The 19,325-nt window shown below is 40.2% G+C and overlaps 1 protein-coding gene and 1 long non-coding RNA gene across 5 annotated transcripts in view; one reads left to right on the top strand and one right to left on the bottom strand.

Annotated features, from left to right (window-relative positions):
* Window positions 1–18,737, bottom strand: part of LOC108502972 (carbonic anhydrase 13-like) — a 19,599-nt gene extending 862 nt beyond the window's left edge. Inside the window, exons 1-9 of one of the 4 annotated variants that reach the window (XM_017826469.1) lie at window positions 18,643–18,737; window positions 12,166–12,363; window positions 11,770–11,818; window positions 11,059–11,084; window positions 8,334–8,452; window positions 4,987–5,082; window positions 3,802–3,864; window positions 2,697–2,852; window positions 1–602 (exon numbers count right to left, since the gene is read on the bottom strand). The exon at window positions 1–602 is cut by the window's left edge and continues 862 nt beyond it. In XM_017826469.1, the coding sequence (XP_017681958.1) occupies window positions 489–602; window positions 2,697–2,852; window positions 3,802–3,864; window positions 4,987–5,082; window positions 8,334–8,452; window positions 11,059–11,084; window positions 11,770–11,818; window positions 12,166–12,363; window positions 18,643–18,673 (852 nt within the window). In that variant the 5' untranslated portion in view covers window positions 18,674–18,737 and the 3' untranslated portion in view covers window positions 1–488. The other 3 variants (XM_017826466.1, XM_017826468.1, XM_017826467.1) reach the window with 3 other exon arrangements.
* LOC108502975 lies at window positions 7,047–8,152 on the top strand. The gene is made up of 3 exons (XR_001876675.1): window positions 7,047–7,132; window positions 7,235–7,283; window positions 7,779–8,152. It is a non-coding gene; the product is annotated as an uncharacterized LOC108502975 (long non-coding RNA).
* Window positions 18,738–19,325: the final 588 nt, after the last annotated feature.

The raw sequence follows: 19,325 nt of genomic DNA, 5'->3' as shown, positions 1-19,325 counted from the left end.
ACATCTTTTTTACTTAAATGCTGTTAGTCATTGCTGCTTTTTGTCGAAAAGTGAAATGATAATATCATTGAAATAGTTTTTCCTTTTCACATTGTGAAGTCCTATATAGAAGCTAAATGTTATGTTAGAGACCAGAAGAATAAACCCAGAACATCCTATACTGCCAGTAATACCAGGCATCCTGTTCAATAATTTGGTGGGAAATTCTGGGCAACTCCTTTACCACATCTGACCCTTATGATTAGCAGTGACCTCTGTGCTCCCAAACCAATGCACTCAAACAGTCAGACCTGTTAATGTCAATGAACCTGCAAAGCTCAGGCAGGACATACTTGTCTGTGTGAAATGACTGCATGATAACCAGTAATAAAACAACACCTATTTGTTACAACAACTCAAGAAAAAAAATTAAAAATCACAAAGTATATTAACTATTAAAATTAATTCAGCCTTTGGTTTCAGAGGGAGACTACTCTGGCTTTACTCCTTTAATTCCTTCTGACTTCTCGTCCTCTTAGAGGCTGGGGAGGCCGGAAGTTTCTCAGCAAGCAGCAGGCGACCTCGTCCTCAGCAGTGCTCAGGAGGCTGCGGAATTTGGCCAGCTGTGATCAAAAGACACATAAAGGTCAGCAGAAAACCCTCATATTGATACCAGTGAAAATGCATGGAGTAAATATTAAACATACTTGTCACCTTTTTTCCACCTGGGAGAACAGAACTGTATTTTACTAAGGCATGTGGGGAATGGCAATTTCACCATTTCTGTCCTTGTAAATGAAAAAGGATGACTACTGAGAAAATCTCCCAAAATACATGTCAGCATGAAATTGTGCATAAGGATTACTTGTTTCCTATATTCACACTTTTCTTCCATAACCTGATCTAAATCAGGAGGGTTTATATTTTTTAGTTGGATTTCATAGCTTGGAGATTCTGGAATGTTTTTTGCCAAAAATTACATTACATTTCTTATAGTAAACACATTCTGTGTATGTTTTCTTGTTCAAAGAGTATATTCACAATTAACCTGGAATTGCAGGTGTGGTGATATAGAAAGCTGCTGTAATTGGCACTTGCTCAAATCAGGAGAGACTCAAAATTCTTTCCTTGTGAAGACACAGAACAAGCAGTTATTCATAACTCAGCACATGCTGATCCCAGCAGAAACCCCTAGCAAAACTCCATGTCTCAACCTCAGGAAATCTGAACCTGATTTAGTTTAGCATTTTGTTTTATTTCTAGTATTTCCCATATTCGCTATTTCTATATATCACCTTACTTCCCTTCTAGGTTGCCAAAGGTAGGACATTATAATAGAGCATTTAGTTGTATGGCACATTGCATCTGATTTGCATTAAGAGCAAAAAGTCAGTGCTATCTTGCTTCACCCCATTCTAAAGCTAACATTTGGAATTCACGCTCCCTGTAAATTTATAAAAACTCAAAAGCTATTTTTAATTTCTTTCAACCTGAAAAATTTAACAAAAAGTCAGTAGCAAAATCTAAAGCCCCAAAGAAATACAAACTTGAGGAATAAAATTAAATGGCAGAACAGTATCAGTCATAGTGCTGACTGATCAATCACAGCGATGGACATTACTGGAAATACACACTTTTAGCTACATGCAACTTTATATTTATAAGAATATAGCATAATTCTACTTTACTACATAAGATATACCTAAAGGCTATGAAAAATGACTAGTAAAGAATCACTGTAATTGACAGTTTCCCACACCATGTCCTCTGAACCTGTTACACAGGGCTGTATACAGCATTTCACATTTTAGAATGTATTAATTATATATTTGCCCAAATAAGAAACTTTTAACATGAACAATGGCTTCTCTTTAGAAAGTTGATACCTTAATGCAAATTTTCAATCCTAGATCCTTACACATTGCAGTGAGTCTTACAAAGCCAGATTGACTGGAGTGGGGAAGAGATACAGATGAGAAAAATGCACACACTGAGCAAATAAATTACTTCAAATCACTTGCAAAACAGAATCTGAGGTCTCCTGACTAACAAGCATCCCACTCAGGACGCTGTCTTAACATTTAGTATAAAGACTGAAGTCACCATTTCTGCTGAGTTTGTGGTCTCTGGTCAGAAAAACTCTTTACGCTCAAGAGCATCAGCCCGCTGGGTGTCACTGTTGCAACATTAAGATACATCATGAAGCTCAATTTAACAAGAAATGTAAATAGACTCTTATGAAGTATCACAGTTTTCCTAAGACAGCCTAACATAACACCCCAACTTATTACGATTGTATTTGCTTTTCACAATTCTAGTAAATTCATCAAGTTTTACATATCTGGAATGCAAGAATAAATTTACTATTCATCTGCCAGATAAAAATGCCAGAGAAGAGGCTTGAGCAGGATATGCAAGTAATCAAATCAAATGGAATTCCAGAATTCCTAAGTGTCATCAGAACTCTTTTTTTGATGTAAGTTCCTTATGGGTTATTTTTGATTATTAATTTTTAGAGTATGCAGATTCTTTTTAAAAATGAATAATAAATAGCTGTTACAGCAAGAAAAGCAACAGGGAGTCAGGATAAATTTTATATACAAATTTTCCCTTTTGAAAATCCAATAAGTTCTGCAATGACATATCTGTGGATGTTATTTACAATTTCAAGTCTTACAAAAGCAACATTCTGATAGTGGTGACAAATCAAACAGTACCTGTTCAGAACAAACACTTATGGGTTCTCTCAGAACAATCCAGATGACACTCTCAAGAAGAGGTGGAACGGTAAGAGAGCCAAAGTAAGTCCAGTAGTCCAGGGACTTGGGAAGCAGACAGCTAGGATCAAAGTTTGTGAATAGTGCTTTTTTACCCTGGAAATTAAAGAGAAAAAGGTCATTTGTATTCAAGTTTAATTATATTTAGAATTTTATTTCAAAGAAAAAAAAAGAAAAAGAAAAAAACAGGGAAATGTTATTTAATGTTATTTATAAGCAAAAGGCCAAGATAAATCATGCCAAAGGAGGTAGAGCTTGTTCTGCTATCAGGTGGGCTGGCAGCATCCTGGATGATGGAGGTGCTCATCAGTCAGACCTTCTGACAAGGTCTTACCTCTGTGACAGCTTTGCTGCTGCTGTCCCTGCTGCCAGCAAGACACCATCAAAGAGGTCATTTTAGCATAGGCTCCCCTGAGTTACAAGTGACCATGAGATGGAAGTTGAATGGAGAGGACAGAAGATGTTAGACTTTCAGTGTGGTCTCTGTGGGGCTGGCAGAGTAACCCCACAGGTTACTGCCACTGGCTCCTTTCACCATTTGCTCCTCCCAGGTCCACGTGTTACTACTGTTTCTCCGTGTTCCAGCTACCAGGCCAGAGAGGACTGTACAAAACATCATGTTGAGAATCAGGCTGATTTATCTCACACAAACATTAGAATTATTTCTCTGTACCTCCGTTATTTCTCACCCTGTACCTCAGCAAAACAGGGGAAATACTTCCCTCATCTTTTTCACAGCTTTCCATAAAGTATGTTCTTCCCCTGCTACTATTCTCATAGCAACACATTCATCAGAGACTGGGTTCTGTGAGGAATTAGTCTTTTCCTCTGATCTTTTACTGTATAAAAACTGTCTGCATAGTTTTCAGCCTAAGAAAAATGCTCCTAAACTGTCTCAAACCAGATGTGGATAGCTATGATACCAGTAATCAGGGAACATGAAAGTGAAGGGAGTAGCAGCCAGGTTTCAAAAAATAAAAAAACCCCACCAAAACAACAAAAGCAACTACCAATATTAGTATTTTTTTTAGAAAAACTCATTTACCTTGATTCTGATGGTGTCCAAGCGGTCAGTAATCTTCTTCAGCTGAGGGTTGCATTCACCAATCTATCAAAACCAGAGAAAAGAGAAACACTGGAGCTCCAGGGAAAATAACAAAAATAAATAATCAAAAAGCAAATGCATAATGAAACTGTTTTATATAACTCTCCTTAAGTGACTGTGAGAGCCGATGGATTTTGTGAAGAAGCCTGTAACTAGCTGGTCCTTAGAAATAGTACTGGTCATAAAGAAGATCCGCTCCCTTGCTGATAATAATTATTCTGGCTACCCATAGTAATTATTTCAGCTACAAATGAATCACAAACTTTTCACTACAGGAGAACAGAAACCTTTATTGTTCATGTTTTAATATGCAAGATATTAAAAGTGGCAAGCTTACATCTGTAATTTAAATTACTTAAAACATTGAAAACACTGTTCTTATGTATCCCAAGAAGAATTTGTCTGCTCAGAAGTCCAGTAACACTTTCCCTTAAACCATTATAATGCAAACTTGAAAGACTGAATTACTGAAGCAGTTCTTTGCAACTGCTGCATGGAATGGCTTCTTGACTGTGCCAGCACCAGCACTAGCTGTGCTCAGGAAGCTGTGGCATCCACCAGAAACCACAGATTTGACCAAAGCCCTATCTTTTGCCATGGATTGTGTGAATTCTCCATCTGTTTCTTCATGCAGAAGTCAGTGAAGCTGTTGCACAAGTTTAATTCATCTTAGAACAGGTACAAATGGCAAAAAGGTATATAAGAATTATAAGGAAATTCTCCAGTTTCTGGTTTTGGTTTTTTTATTATTATTATTTTCTAGAAGAAACTACCAGCTCAGAAACAAACTGTTAAAGAAACATTTGAATCAAATCAGATTGTCCCCATAAAGAAACCTATTAGTCAAGTACAGGTTATTTGGATGAATATAGGGGCAGCTGAATTAAGTTTCACATCTTATGTAGTACTGGAGTGCAAACAGACTCTCACTGTCTCGAAAAATCTCTTAATCTGATATTTTTATTCTTCAAGGAAGCATAGCTTTCCATATTGGCAGCTAAACACTATGAAGGAAACAAGTATAAAACACATATCTTTCTAGCAATAATTACACCAACCATCACGATTATCTCTTTGAGCTTATAATGCAGATTTATTAGAAGGGCTGGAACATTCTTTTCTTACCTTCAGAAATACAGCCATGACTGCTAATCCATCTGACTGCCGAGCTGCCTCAACAAAGCTGGAATACTTCTCTGCATTCCAATGGACCACATGAAGCTGAAAAGCAAGAGACACAGACAGCATCAACTCTCGCTGAACTGAAGAAGTGGCAAATGAATACTACAACTTCCTGGGTTAGATACTCTACTTCACTCTTTTGTATGCAGAGCCATTCAGTGCAGATATTTCATGAAATCAGTAAACATATTGTTCACACAAATGGCAAAAGTATTTTCAGGGGCTGGGATTATTCAAAGTTTAGCAGGAATCAGCACACCACAGTGCCTGGCAAACTGCTGTTGGGCCCTCAGATTTTGATTTGGGAAGTTAAGACAAGAAAGCCAAAGGTTATATAACTAAAGGTTTTAAATCCATATTTAGTACAGCTGATTTTAAAAAGTGATTGAAATTCATGAGGATGTCCTTAGTATTTTACTCATCTTTTTCTTTAATCAAGCTTTCAGCAACATTAATCGGCCACATAAATAGCTAGAAAACAGGCAGAGGAACACACATTAAACTTGCACTGACCCCTTGTCCCTTGTTTAGTTCAAGCTAAAAAGCAACATTTCATTTTTGATACTTTCCAAATGTTATTTTCTATCACCACCAGTAGTTAGGCCCTTACAAGCAGCTTGATTATCTCAGGTTTGAGCATTTTGCATTTCCAACATGTATTATTCTGGAACTGACCTCTTGTACTTGCTTAAGCAGCTTAAAGACACCACCTAGCCAGGTGGAAAAAGGAAAAGCCCATGATCTCTGCTCCCATGTCACCTAAGTCCCTCCTGCTATACCAGGTTTCCTAATTCCTGACCACAATTCATGGTGGAAGCTCCTGGTTCTCACGAAGTTCCAGAATGTCCCAGCCTCTGGAGAGAGCATAAACACTCACACAGCACTTACATGTAAGTACTTCACAAACATTAATTACTTTCACAAATCCCCAATGGATTAGTAAATCTTATTACCCACAGTTTTTAGATAGAGATGCTCAGAAGCAGGGCATGAGATTGGCTTTTCTAAAATTGGTGGCCATCTTTTCAGACCTTGAACTTTAGGAGTGCTGAAAAGCAGCTTCATCGAATGACTTAAACTGGGATGTATCTCTGAAAAAAAAAGGTTTCCTTTTGGAATACAGCACTTACAAGACATCTAAAGTAAAAGCAATTTAGGAAAGCTGGAACTTGCTTTAAAGGTTTCCTATGGGAAATAACATAGCTGCATGGCTGAAATAGGGATCTAGGAGAATGAAGATTTTTACCCTAAATCTCAATCCTTGCCTAACCTCTCCGAGTTTCAATTTTTCATATCTCTTACTTGGTCTTACTTTATGTTAATATTTGTTAAGCACTTGGGCTCTAAAGTGCTGAAACATTACTTCCAGCAAGTAAGGAATACCACTGTAGTCAACAATAATACATGTATGGCCATGATGACACACATGCTGGCTCACAGCTTCAGAAATCCTTGAAGGAAAGTTGCTAAAAATATTATAAATTAAACCAGGAAGAGAACATAGTCCACTAAACCTTTCACAAGTGCACTAGTGTCCTGGAGCTCATAGTGTCTGCACCACTCACTACTATAAGTTCACAGAACTACATTGGACAACTTTTAAACAATTACCTTTTAACATACACAAAAAGGAAACAGATACTCTCAGTCAGAATTGACTTTTATTGTGGATTTGAAAAAAAAAAGGGAAAAAAAGCTAACAAAGAACAAAAAGGAAAATTCCCACAACTACTAACAGCCCCCTCCATTCCCTCATAGCTTTGCCCCAAAAAAACCCAAGCCCACCATCCCAGAAAAACAAAATCCCCAAAGAAACAGAGCTGTGAAACACTTTTGGGTACAGACCCCTTCTCAATGGCTTGTGACTTCTCTGTAAGGAATATATCCCGTCTTACCACCGCTCTGTCACTGCAGCTTGTGAAGAGATCTTGATCAGACCATATGTTGTCACAAAGAATGGAGCCATGGATCGCTTCTGCTTCCCGGTGGGATTAGAGGCCAAACCTTGAAGCCTTCTTTACCTGTACACCTTCTTTCTTCAACTCAGTTGATGCTTTTTCTTGAAATCTTGCACATCTTCCTTACAAAGGTGAGCACTGAAACCATTTTCACGTCTCCTTCTGAGGTATTTTCTTTTGTGTGAACAATGCTCAGAAGCCTTGATTTTAATTCTGCGTTTCTTATCCCAAAGCCAAAGTGACATCTGGAGAGCTTCTTGTGGAGGGTTACCCAACCAACAGGTAACAGAAAGGTTTTTAGACTGGCTAGAAATTCAGAGATATTTTCTCCTTCTGTTTGGTTTCTTAGATGGGAAACATATAATTTTCTCAGCTAGAAATTTGGGGTTGGTACTTAATGGTTTTAAAGCACCTCTATTAATTCTTTATATTCCATCTCACCTGGTTCCTGTGGAAAACATAAGCCTTTAAACACTGCAAATATCACTTTTCCCCATTAGTGTTAGAAAACTGATCTTTTTTTCCTGACTGCTCTCTTACATCACTTCCAGCAAAATCTGATCACACTACAGTGCATACATTGCATTTTTTTCTTCTGTAGTATTATGCCTTTTATTTGTCCATTACCGTTTATTTTTACACTTTTTACTTCTTTTTAACCCCAGAAAACTCTTCCACTCTCTGAATTACCTGTTGTTAAAGACCTGTCTCATCAAAATACTCCATGTTACTTCCATTTGCAAAGAGGAATCTCATACTGAATACTTTTTCTTGCAGATTACTCAAATGCACCAAAGGAGGCAGAGCAGGAGTGAAAGCTCCATGCCAGAGCAGATGGTGCATGTCTCCCTGTGGCACCTCCACTGAAACACATTACCCCACAGATAGCAGGCATCCCACAGATACTCAAGTGCAGTTCTTAAAGTCATAACCACCACATTGCTAAATGCACCACAAAATGCAACACTCTAAGTCTTGCATAAACTTTACACTGCACAGGCCCCAAATCAAATAATTCTGTTGTTTCTCATTGAAGTAGACTTTGAAAATGTTCTCCAAGGAAGAGACAGTGAAAGACAAAGTTTAAAATAGCTCTTGAACATTAAATCTTGCTCTTATCAAGCTCTTGTCTTCTGTATTCCTGCTCTCCAAAGCTCTCAAATAGGTTCTCCTTTGAGAAAGGACCAAACATGCAACACTTCAGGAAGACTGCTTGTCTTTTGATAAAATGCAGGGAAGATGAAAAGCGGGAAGAGGAGGGGCAACATTATTCTTACATTGGAAAACTAGTCACAAGCTTAGAGGTGCAGATGAGTCCATGCAAAGCCTTACCTCTGCCGCATACTTCATCCCATCCACCGCGTGCTCAGAGCCGGCTTCATCATTGGACCCCCAATGGAAGTGAATCTGGCGCAGCCTGTAGGTCCCGCTGAGTGGCCCCCCAGTCAGCACTGGAAACCCAAGCAGAGGAAAAGGCTTCACTGCAGGAACAGGAGCCTCTACCCACATCCTCTAACCTCACACCAAACTTCAGTCTTTGGACAGTCCTTTGCTCCTTCTAAAAAGCTCTCTCAGATGGCTTCCCACTTCTTGGAAGTACTACAGAAACACTCGCTTGTCTGGGATATGACTATCAAAATTGCATTTATGTGTAGATTAGTGGGTTATGGGCAATTAAAGGGTATGTTGTTATCTCCAGGTTTTTCTTGCTATGGGTTTAATATTTCTCAGAAAATGGGAAAATACTTCTATTTTGCAACATTCAAGAGAGTTTCCTCTCTTGAATAAATTTGGAAGAATCACTAAGAAATTAGGCTTAAAATATAGATTTTATGAATAAAAGGGGTGATCATAAAAATGTAACGTCAGTACAATTTCTTCTTCTCTTTGAAATTTGGAGGAAAACAGGTGGAGCTTAAAAAAATTTCAAGGCTCTTTCCTTCATTTGCAGCTAGATCTAGTTACATCAGATTGGAGTCGGAGAAAAAGGAGCTTATATTAACATAAATAAAAATAAACCAACACTGCATATGCACTGTACAACGGCAATATTACTGACAATTAGCCAGGGCTGGAAGGCATGTACTATGAGGAGTGGTAAAGTACTTTGGGCTTGTCTAGTTTGGAGAAAAGAAGGCTGGGAAGTGTCCTCACTGCTCTCTACGGCTTCCTGAGGAGGGGAAGCAGAGAGGAAGCTGCTGGTCTCTTCTCTCAGGTATCCAGTGACAGGACTCATGGGAAAGACTCAAAGCTGTGCCAGGGCAGGTTTAAACTGGACACTGGGAAGCATTTCTTTACTGAGGGTGGTCAAACACTGGAACAGGTTTCCTAGAGAGGTGGTCGATGCCCCAAGCCTGTCAGTGTTTAAGAGGTGTTTGGACAATGCCCTTAACAACATGCTTCAACTTTTGGTCAGCCCTGAATTGCTCAGGCAGCTGGATCATTGTAGGTCCCTTCCAACTGAAAGAATCTGCTCTATTTTATTCTATGCTAATGCTATTCTGCTCTAATTCTATTCTGTTCTGATCTAATTCTATTCAACCTAACATGCATACGGGTAGGCTTTTCCTTGTTTTGCTTTTGCAAGTGCTCATCATTTGCACATCAGAGTTAGAACCAAATCAGCTCTGCACAGGGACTCGAATGCGAATCATATTCAGAAAGATTCCTTATTCCCTGTAAAACAAATCATTCCATTCTCTGAGCTCCATATATCCTCTGGCTCATTATAGAAATTTTAAGGGGAAATGAGGGGAGCTTTACCCAGATGGTTTTTAAATTAAGAGCAGTAGGGAGGACAATGGCAATTTTTTCTCTCTTCTAGGTTTAGTCCCAAACCTAAACTTTCTTAGGAACAAAATACACCAAATAAAGATGAAAGAATTTTAAGTTGCCTATTTGCTAACACAAGTAGCCTGGCTAATGAAAAGGAACTGGGACTGTTTATATGGGGGGAAAAATATTTGAGTTCCTTAAAGCTTCAACTCAAACCCATGCTTTTACACAGCCTACAGACAGAGGGGATGGAGAAATGGCACTCCTAAAACAAATTCCTTCTTTCAAGGAATGAAAACTTGGAGGCAAATGATCATAGAAATGTGTAAAGATTGGTGTTGTAACTGGCTGAGGGAAAACTATTATGCAGAAATGCATTGGCATGAAATACTTCTGCTGAAAAATGTGAAAAACGGCCTGATGATGTATTTGTGCCACGTCGTACAGTGATGCTAAATCCCTTTCATTCCAATCGTAATTAAGGAGGATGTTGGTCACAAGCTTTTTGGGCAAATATCAGTATCTCAAATTTTAAAAAATGTTAGAAGAAGATCAATAGACTAATTTCAAAGAATGGAGCTAATGTGGTACCGAAGAGCATAAACAGACTTAAACAGTTACAGACCTGACATCCCAGTTTCAATGCTGACCAAAGTGAAGAAATAGTTCATATGGAAGTCAGTTAATAATGCATTAAAAGATGCTAATGTATTTAGTACCAATTAATTTGATTTTTTTGTCATGAAACCAACACATAGCAGGAGTCCTTACTTCACAGGGGAGCCCCAGAAGCCAAATTTGGGCCCTAGAAAATTCAGTATTTTTTGAGCAATGACCTGAAAGAAAACAAAAACATTACTGATAAAGTTTGTCAGTGACAAATATTAGGGAAAATAGTGAATTACTCAGTTTATGGATGTGGATTGAAGACTCTAGTCCATACACAGAAGATATGGACTATGCTGAAGGAGACTGGGGATTACATCTGTTAATTATCTGATCTACATTTGCCAGTGCTTTGTCATGACATGAACTATATTCTTGGAGATATGGTCTGAATAAAGGAGGATCACATTACCATTGCTTTGGTACCATGGTAAGCCTACAGAAATGCTATGTTCAGGCTCTGTCACTTCATGGATGGAATTAAGAGAGTGGAAGAGGTTCTTGGTGTATACACATTCATTGCCTTTTTTTTCAAAAAAAAGAGTTTAAGGCTAAGTTGATACAACTCACATCAGCTGATGTGCTGTGAGGGTAATTAACAAGTAGAACAACTTACCAAAGGCTGTGGTAGGTTCATCATCGCTGGAAAATTTGAAATCAAGATTTTTCTAAGAGATGTGCTTTACTTCACCAGTGCCTACTAGGCTTGAAGCAGAGATTAATTCTGGGAAGTTCCGTGGCATCTGACACACACGAGGTCAGACCGATCACTGATGATCAGCTGGTGGCCCTCAGGCAACATCCAATGTTGCTTGTATTGACAGAAAATTTAAAACTAAGACTGTCCAGGAAACCAAAGCACGATGGTGTCTCCATCTATTTCTCTCCCTGTTGACACTATAAGCTAACAAGTCCTCAGGACTAACGGACAGAGTGAGCAAAAATTAGTTTCCCTCTGGCTTTGACCCTTGGGAAAGCATTATATGGGTTTGGATCCTCAGCTAAGCCTCAGGCATCCACAAGATGATATTACTGCTTGAAGATTCTGTGCTCCTACAGTTTCAAGGGGGGTTGTGCTGGCTTGTCTAACATCTAAGACAAGGTTTTAAAGATGAAGGCACTAACATTACAAAGACTATGCTAAACCATAGAACTATTGCTTGCAAAAAGGGAAGCTACATACTCCTGGAAAAGACTGGGACAATAACACTTTTCAGAGAAGAAAAGGGATCACTTGGGATATATTTCGCTTGTTCTGTATTGGCTCTTTCCTGACACAAGAAGTCCAAGTATGGGTTGTAAAAAGGGGAAAAACATATAACCAAACCTGCAGCTAAATTCAGATAAGAGATTTGAGCGATTCAGTTGGAATGAACCTGTAATGAGACACAAAGGATTCATCTGCAGTGAGAGAGAGAGCAGCATTTGAAAAATTGTACACAACACTGTTCAGACATGATGGTTGGCACTACCCAGATGGTTGGGGTGGATCAAACAACCGCTGTGAATAGGGAATCCCAGCACTTCCTGAGAAACACAATCTTGAACTCATGTACAAATACATTCCCACATTGTATCATGCTGAAAGACAGGGAAAAAAGGAATCTCTCATCTGGAGAAGCAAAGCCTTATCGTTCATGAGGAATTCATACCCAATAGTGAGATGTGCCCAGGCTCTATGCACTCTATATAGAAGACACAGTACAATAGGAAAGGAACAAACCTGATCTGTTGATGGTGTCATCGAACTCCACACTGGTGGAGTGCCCGTTGTTAAGGATGATTTTAGCAGAAGCTGGATCATAACTGGGATTTAGAGGACGGAGGGAGGGATCATACTTGGTTTCCTCAGTTTTGATGTCGATGGGTGACTGACGGTCTCCATTAGCGACAGGAAAAACCTCCTTCCAGTGGGCAGGCCCTGCAACACATTGGAGGAGAAGTCTAAATTGATGACAGCACTCTCATTCTTATGAAAGAAAACTTGCTTGAATTGTTCTCATTTGTATCTTTTAAATTAAAAAAGGATGAATCAGGAAAACACAGATCAAAATACTCAGCTACTTTTGCTGCATCACATCGCAACAGCAGCTCTCAGGACCCCTTCATGGACCTTGCATGTACCCTTGAACAAGGCCACATGCAGTATATAGATAATTATTCACAGTTAAGACTCAACTATGCACAAGAAACATACAACAAATGCTCATTCAAATCAAGCATCATGTATCCAAGAGACACTATGCCCCAATAAATTTCTGACATGCCATTTTTGCCTATTATCGTGTCTTATTATGTCTTTAAGGATTACCTCTTTTCTATCCAAATCCTCATATTAAGGATTTTTTTATACCTTAGTCATTTGCTGCAAAAACCTTGAGAACACATCTTCTACTGACTATGCTGAATGAGATGGGGAGATGTCAAAAAAGGTAAAAAAAGCTGAGTGGTTCACAGGCTCTTCTGGAGCCTGATGGCATTGCCTGTAACCTAAGCACTGCTGCACCACTGGTCACCTCCAACTCTGCACACCAACTGTCACAACAAAAGAGAGACTGTTACCCTCTAATCACAAAGTCTATATGCACACATGCACACACACACACTAGTGTAGCACTAACAAAATCCAAGAACAGGAACACTGAGGGCAGTGGCGCCTGCACGAGGTTTGGATTTCTACTGCCTCCTGCTGAAAATGAAAGTAGATCTTCCAGACACAAACTTGCAGCACCATTATCAGTGTCAGGTAGAAATTAAAGGACTAAAGAAGTTGTTAACCAATACCAGTGATTTCAAGTTAGCCTTCCTCCCTCCATGCAAGCTAAGCCAAATGTAAGCTGAAAAGCTAATAAATCAATAATATGGATATGAGAAAATGGCAAATGCCATTCTAAAATGGTAAGAAAAGCTTCATTGATGAGATGTGTGACTTATCTGTTATCTACTAAACACCAGAGTTCTCAATAAGAATATATATTCCATTTTCTAACCATACCTAGATAAAGAAGCCAAAGAAGAAAATATGAACAATAAGTTGCTTGGGGAATATTTTCAGTAAGTAAAGATAGAAAACAAGAAAGTCTGCAGGACAAAGGATCTTTCAGTATTAATAAATGTATAGTACTCCAGGCTTATAATGGATATGAAGCATAATAAATCAACTAAGAGAGACTAGATACAAGAAAACCTTAATATAAGCATGAGAACCTAATCTTACAAAATCTGCATCACTGGAAATCTTTGTAACTCTCTATATGGAAGATAACTGATTTCAGTGTAAAAATTAGCCTGTTGGTTTGGGTCTTTTTTGACAGCTTAGCGCTTAAATAAACATATTGACAAAAAAGGATTAAAATGTATGACACCATGATTAACAGCCTAACATCAAAACTTGTTAGACATTTTTCTTTCCTCGACTTCAACAGAAGTAAACACAGCTGAGAAACTCACAGGTGCTAAAGGCGCCCCGACAGTAAATCAGGGAGGGAAGCGCCTGCAGCGCCGTGGGGCAGCAGCTTGCACAGCCATCTGGGCAGAGGCTGATTCTCCTCTGAGCAGCACCGAAAAATGGGAGAGAAGGAAAACTTGAAAGAACAGCCTAAGACTTAAGCCTCAGGCAGAAGAAAGGGAACGGCCTTTCGTCTTGAATTTGTTAAAAAGTCCTTTTGTTAATGACTGCATTAACTAAATGCATTAAGGGAATCGCTTCTAAGGCAGAAGATAAAAATCCTACTGGTTTGAAATATAAAACTGTTTCAACTTAATTTTTCTCACTTCACAAATGGTCATCAAAGCTATCCAATATTTTAATTACATACAGTTTAGCATATATTTAATTGTATTTAGATCCTAGTACCCTGTAGTTACAGATGCAATGCAAAGTTTTATTCATAAGAACCATCATTCCATCATTTATACCTAACTACTGTGTTTTGGGATGCTTAAAAAAAGCTTATTGCTACTTAATTTTAATGTTTCCAATATTCCTTAACTGAGAAAAGGCAAAATACATTTATATGCTTAACTACTTGGTCCATTTGCTCTAATTCAAAAATAACAACAGTTCTTGTACATTACATAATATGAAAGATTTGCATTCAAAAATAATACAAAGGTGCCTAAAAGAGGACCCAAGGCTGTGTTTCTATCATTAGCTAATTATTTTACAGTAAACTTCAGTTCTAAAAAGACATGGTAGTTGTTTTTGTACTTGTTCTTGGCTCAGATGACCAAAATACTGTTTTGCTATGCTGATTAAATGTCTATCAGTAAACAAGACTACCAGAAATATGATCTTTTAAAATATACAGAAAAATATCAGGAAACTTCAGCTCATTTTGTACCACCAGGTCATATCAAGCAGTATTTCTTACTAGATAATCTATCAGCAATCTAATACAATTATTATACTCTTGCCACTCTAGGAAAACTGTGACTCGATTCATTACTACAGACCCTACCCCACCACAGCCTCTGGATATGACTGTTGAAAAAAGTCATTACAATTGGAAGAAATGCTCAAATGCATGTCATACAACTGGATTTAAGCAATGGGATCTCCAGGGTGAAAATTTCTTCTGAATTTGGACCTGAACTAGGTGCCTTCATATTAACATAATGTACACTTTAGTTTTATAAATATGTACTTTAAGACATATCCAGGAAAGTATAACTCACTACTTACCTCCCTTGATTTTTCCATTTACTGAAGGAAAATGATTAATATACAAGTTTTTGAACTTATGATATGCTCTCTTTTTGTTGGGAAAGTGTTCTGTTGCTAGAGGCGATTACCTAGTAGCTCTTAATAATCAAAGCCATTGTGACCAAGATTTATGACAAAACCCCAAACCATTCGCTCTGAAGATTTCATGCCTTTATTTTGGACACAGCATTACCAAATGCAGTGCACACTTCTGACACTTTTAGGTCAGACTATCGCTGCATATACCACTCACCAGCACTGCACAAATCCAGTTCATGACACAGATCTCATAATGAAGGTAGTTAGGAATTTGCCAGGAAATAGAACTCACTGTAGCACCTGACAATGCTGTGTTTTTCTCCAACTGCAGTTAAAGATCATGAATTTCAACAAAAGGATAGACTAACTTGAGATAAACCCAGTGAAGACACTGCAGGACACAGCTCATTTCCAGGGAGCCTCTAATATGTGCATAAATAGAGCATGTACAGGTGAAAAAATGGATTATTTTTTTTTTTAGAGTTTGCTATTACATATAGAAAGTGTATTATTTTATTATGGTCTGACCTTGACAGGATCACATCCTTATTTATTCCTAAAGAGAATCCACTGTCCAGTTTATCATCATACACAAAGTGCTTAAATTTATAAAGTTAAGTTTGCAAGTAATTTAGTTGCATGTTAAGTTACAATAAGATTAGCTCAAATAAAAATCATTAAAAAATAATAATGGGTAAAATAAGTGCATTTTTTAAAGCAGCTATCAAAATGATGCAATGATTCTCAGAGAAAAAAAAATCTATAAGGAGTTATAGTTGGACTCAAGTATCTTAAAGGTCTTTTCCAGCCTAAATGATTCTCTGTGCCTCTATGAATCATATCCCTTTTATTTATAAAATGCGTCACTGTTACAGTAGTAACTAGATCAAGAGAAATTTTTTGCAGTAAAAGACAATACATGTAAGTATTTTCCATATATTTCATTAAACAAATAGTAAACAGAAGGCAATTGACTTCCCATTGTGGTTCCTTCCAACCTTACTCATTCTGTGATTCTGTGATTTGCCTTTTAACTAAGGGAATTCCCCAGTAAACAAAAAGGACTGTTCCTGTGAAGGGTGAGAACATTCCCCTCTTGACAGGAACCTTGAGCAGCAGTGAAAACCATTAATGATGCCACAATGAAGCCAGTTTTCAAGATTTCAATATTGTGCCTCTATAGATAAGCACAATAAGGTATGAGGGAAGAAAAGTGGCAAGAAAACAAAGGTCAAGGTTTTCACAGAAATAAAATGATGTCTTGTTGCATTTCAGAAATATATGCATCAAAGCAACCAAGAACTTCTATATGGCAAGCTACTGGTAGCAGGGAGGCTACAAGGGTGGCTTCTGTGAGAAGCTGTAGAAGCTTTCCTGTGGGGTAGTTGTGCTGGAGCAGTTTGTGAAGAACTGCAGCCTGTGGGAAGAATTCACATTGGAGAAGTCCGTAGTGGGCTTCTCTCCATGGGACCCCACGCTGCAGCAGGGGCAGAGTGTGAGGAGTCCTCCCGCTGAGGAGGAAGGAGAGGCAGAGACGTGATGAACTGACTGCAGCCCCCACTCCCTGTCCCCTGCGCTGTTGGGGGGGAGGATGTAGAGAAAATCAAGAGTGAAGCTGAGCCTGGAATAAAGGGAGGGGTGGAGGGAAGTTGTTTTAAAGATTTAGTTTTATTTTCTCATTACCCTACTCTGATTTGATAAGTAACAAATAAAACTAATTGCCCCCAGTTGAGTCTGTTCTGCCCATGATGGTAAGTGGTGAGTGATCTCTCCCTGTCCTTATCTCGACCCACAAGCCTTTCAGTCTATCTTCACTCCCCTGTCCAGCTGAGGAGGAGAGTGATAGAGCTGCTTTGGTGAACACCTGGCATCTTGCCAGGGTCAATCACCAAAACTTTTAATTCTGTCTGTAACAGTGGGCCCATGCCCTATATATAGATATACCATATAGGCAGACATGTATATGTAATATCTGACAGTTTACTTTATGCATGTAATGATTTATGTTGCGACTGTTGCAAGTAACAAATGCAGAACTCAGAGGGAATACAGATGTCTTTTCAACTCCGCAGGCAGTCAACTACAGATATAAGTGCACCAGATTTAACTAATTTCACTTTTTTCTGCCTCATGAGTTGCAAAAGTTGATCTGAGTTTCAGGGAACCTATTTTATGCCTCTCTCCTTTAGTCCCCTGTGAGAGGCAAGGGAAGGGGGGTGGACTGATGAGGAACTACCCACCTCACAGCTGCTGGGGGCTCCAAAAGAGGAGAAAGGCAAACTCCATCTTGAATACTTATCAGCCAGTAAACAGTGTTATAGGAGAAACTGGGCCCCAAGCAAGGTCCAGGGCCACCCCTATAGAAACTCTGGTGGCCTCCCCTCTCTAGAAGTTGAGAATAGCAAACAAGGAGAGATAGGATAAGGCAGAGAGAGTGGGCTTCTTATCTGGACTGTGCAGGTGAAGCTCACAGCATGGAAACATATGGAGAAACAAATTTGAAAAACAAGACCCATTTACGTCTTCAGGGGAGGGGTAGAGCAGACTGCATAACAGCAGATAACACACCTAATCATTGCAACATCACTGTGATCCACCACCACCCAGTTTTTCAGGAAAAGTACATCCATCCAGAAAAGATAGAACAAGAGGGCCAGAAAGGAAAGGCAGTACTTGCACAAACAGTATTCTGAAATCTATATATTCTTACAGGCATTAGTATATGCAAATATATAGCTGTCTCCTTTTACTGTCACGGCGTCTTATTTCACTGTGTACAGACAATTCCATGTATTTTGTCAGAGCCGAGCCTCCAATTTTCAAAATCACTTCTTCTACTTGCATGACTTGTGAGACCGTCTGCACACAGGAGCAGCGTTTGCATGACTTAAAATGCAAACCAGAACAAAGTCTTTAAACCAGCTGATGAGCACATCTTGGGACTTCAAAGACCGGCAAGATTAAGGAAACCATGGAACAACTAAAATCCAAAAGCATCTCCTCTTAGGTGCATAGTTATACATTTAAATGACCAATTCTAGTAACCAAGATTTCCCACCGTGTAACAGAAGCAGAAAACAGCTGGAATCAGAAAGGCACTGCCGATACAGCAGCTCCGATCAGTGTGACTGTTCAACAAGTACTCGATGCGCACACGCAACTGTTCCTGTACACGAGCAAACGAAACCGCGACCGGGAACGCGACAGACCCGACTCGAGCCAAGCCCCGGCCCGACTCTGCAGGCGATGCCTCACGCACGGACACCTCTCTCAGCCGCCTGCCTTGCAGAATGCCGAGACAAAAATCTGCTCGCTCTCACGCTGCAAAGCCTCGACAGCATCTCAGCTCATCCAGCTTTCCCGCGGGCGCGGGAGCTGCCGAGCCCAGTGGCGGGAGGTGCCCTCGGGGGGACCCCTCCGGCCGCCCCGACGACCCCCCGCCTGCCGCTCCCCTACCGTTGTGCTCGTCGTATCCCCAGTGCAGCATGGCTCTGCTCTCCTGCCGGCACAGGACGGACGGGACGGGATGGGACAGGACGGGATGGGACGGGCTGGGACGGGAGAGGCGGCTGCGCCCGATTTGAAGGCGACGGGCGGCGACGCCCCGATCCTCGGGCGCTGATAAGGAGCCTGCGGCGCTTCGGCTCCCGGCCCGTCCGTGCCGGCTTTCGGCCCAAGCCCTCCACCGCCCAGCGTGCGCCCAGCACCGTCGGGGCCGCCCGGGACTGCAGTGCTATCTCTCCAGGGCCCGCTCTAACAGAGGAAAGGTGCTGTCCCTCCGCCAGTCCCCGTCCCACTACAGCACGAGTTGTGCGAAGAGAAAAGATGGGAAAGTTGTTTCCACTCCTGGGGTCACCCCCGCCCCTCCCGAAAGTAAAGCGAAGCGCGCACCGCTGCATCCTCTCCCGCCTTACTCCCAGGGGAGCGAACCCAATTCCCTTTGGAACCGGCCGTAGAAAGATTCCACGTTTTCCCAAGCGGGGCCCGTGGAGGCAGGAGGGTGTCCCCACAACCCACTGGGCATTTATTCTTTTATACCATCGCCCCGGGTGCTGCCCACGGGCACGTGCTTTGGGCAACGCGGTGCTCGGGACTCGGCGCTCAGCCGGCGGCGGGCGCGCCGCACGGAGCTCTCAGCC

Source organism: Lepidothrix coronata, unplaced genomic scaffold (assembly GCF_001604755.1).
Source record: "Lepidothrix coronata isolate B3197 unplaced genomic scaffold, Lepidothrix_coronata-1.0 Scaffold127, whole genome shotgun sequence".
Taxonomy (NCBI): Eukaryota; Metazoa; Chordata; class Aves; order Passeriformes; family Pipridae; genus Lepidothrix; species Lepidothrix coronata.
This window is presented reverse-complemented; position numbering and strand designations above follow the sequence as displayed.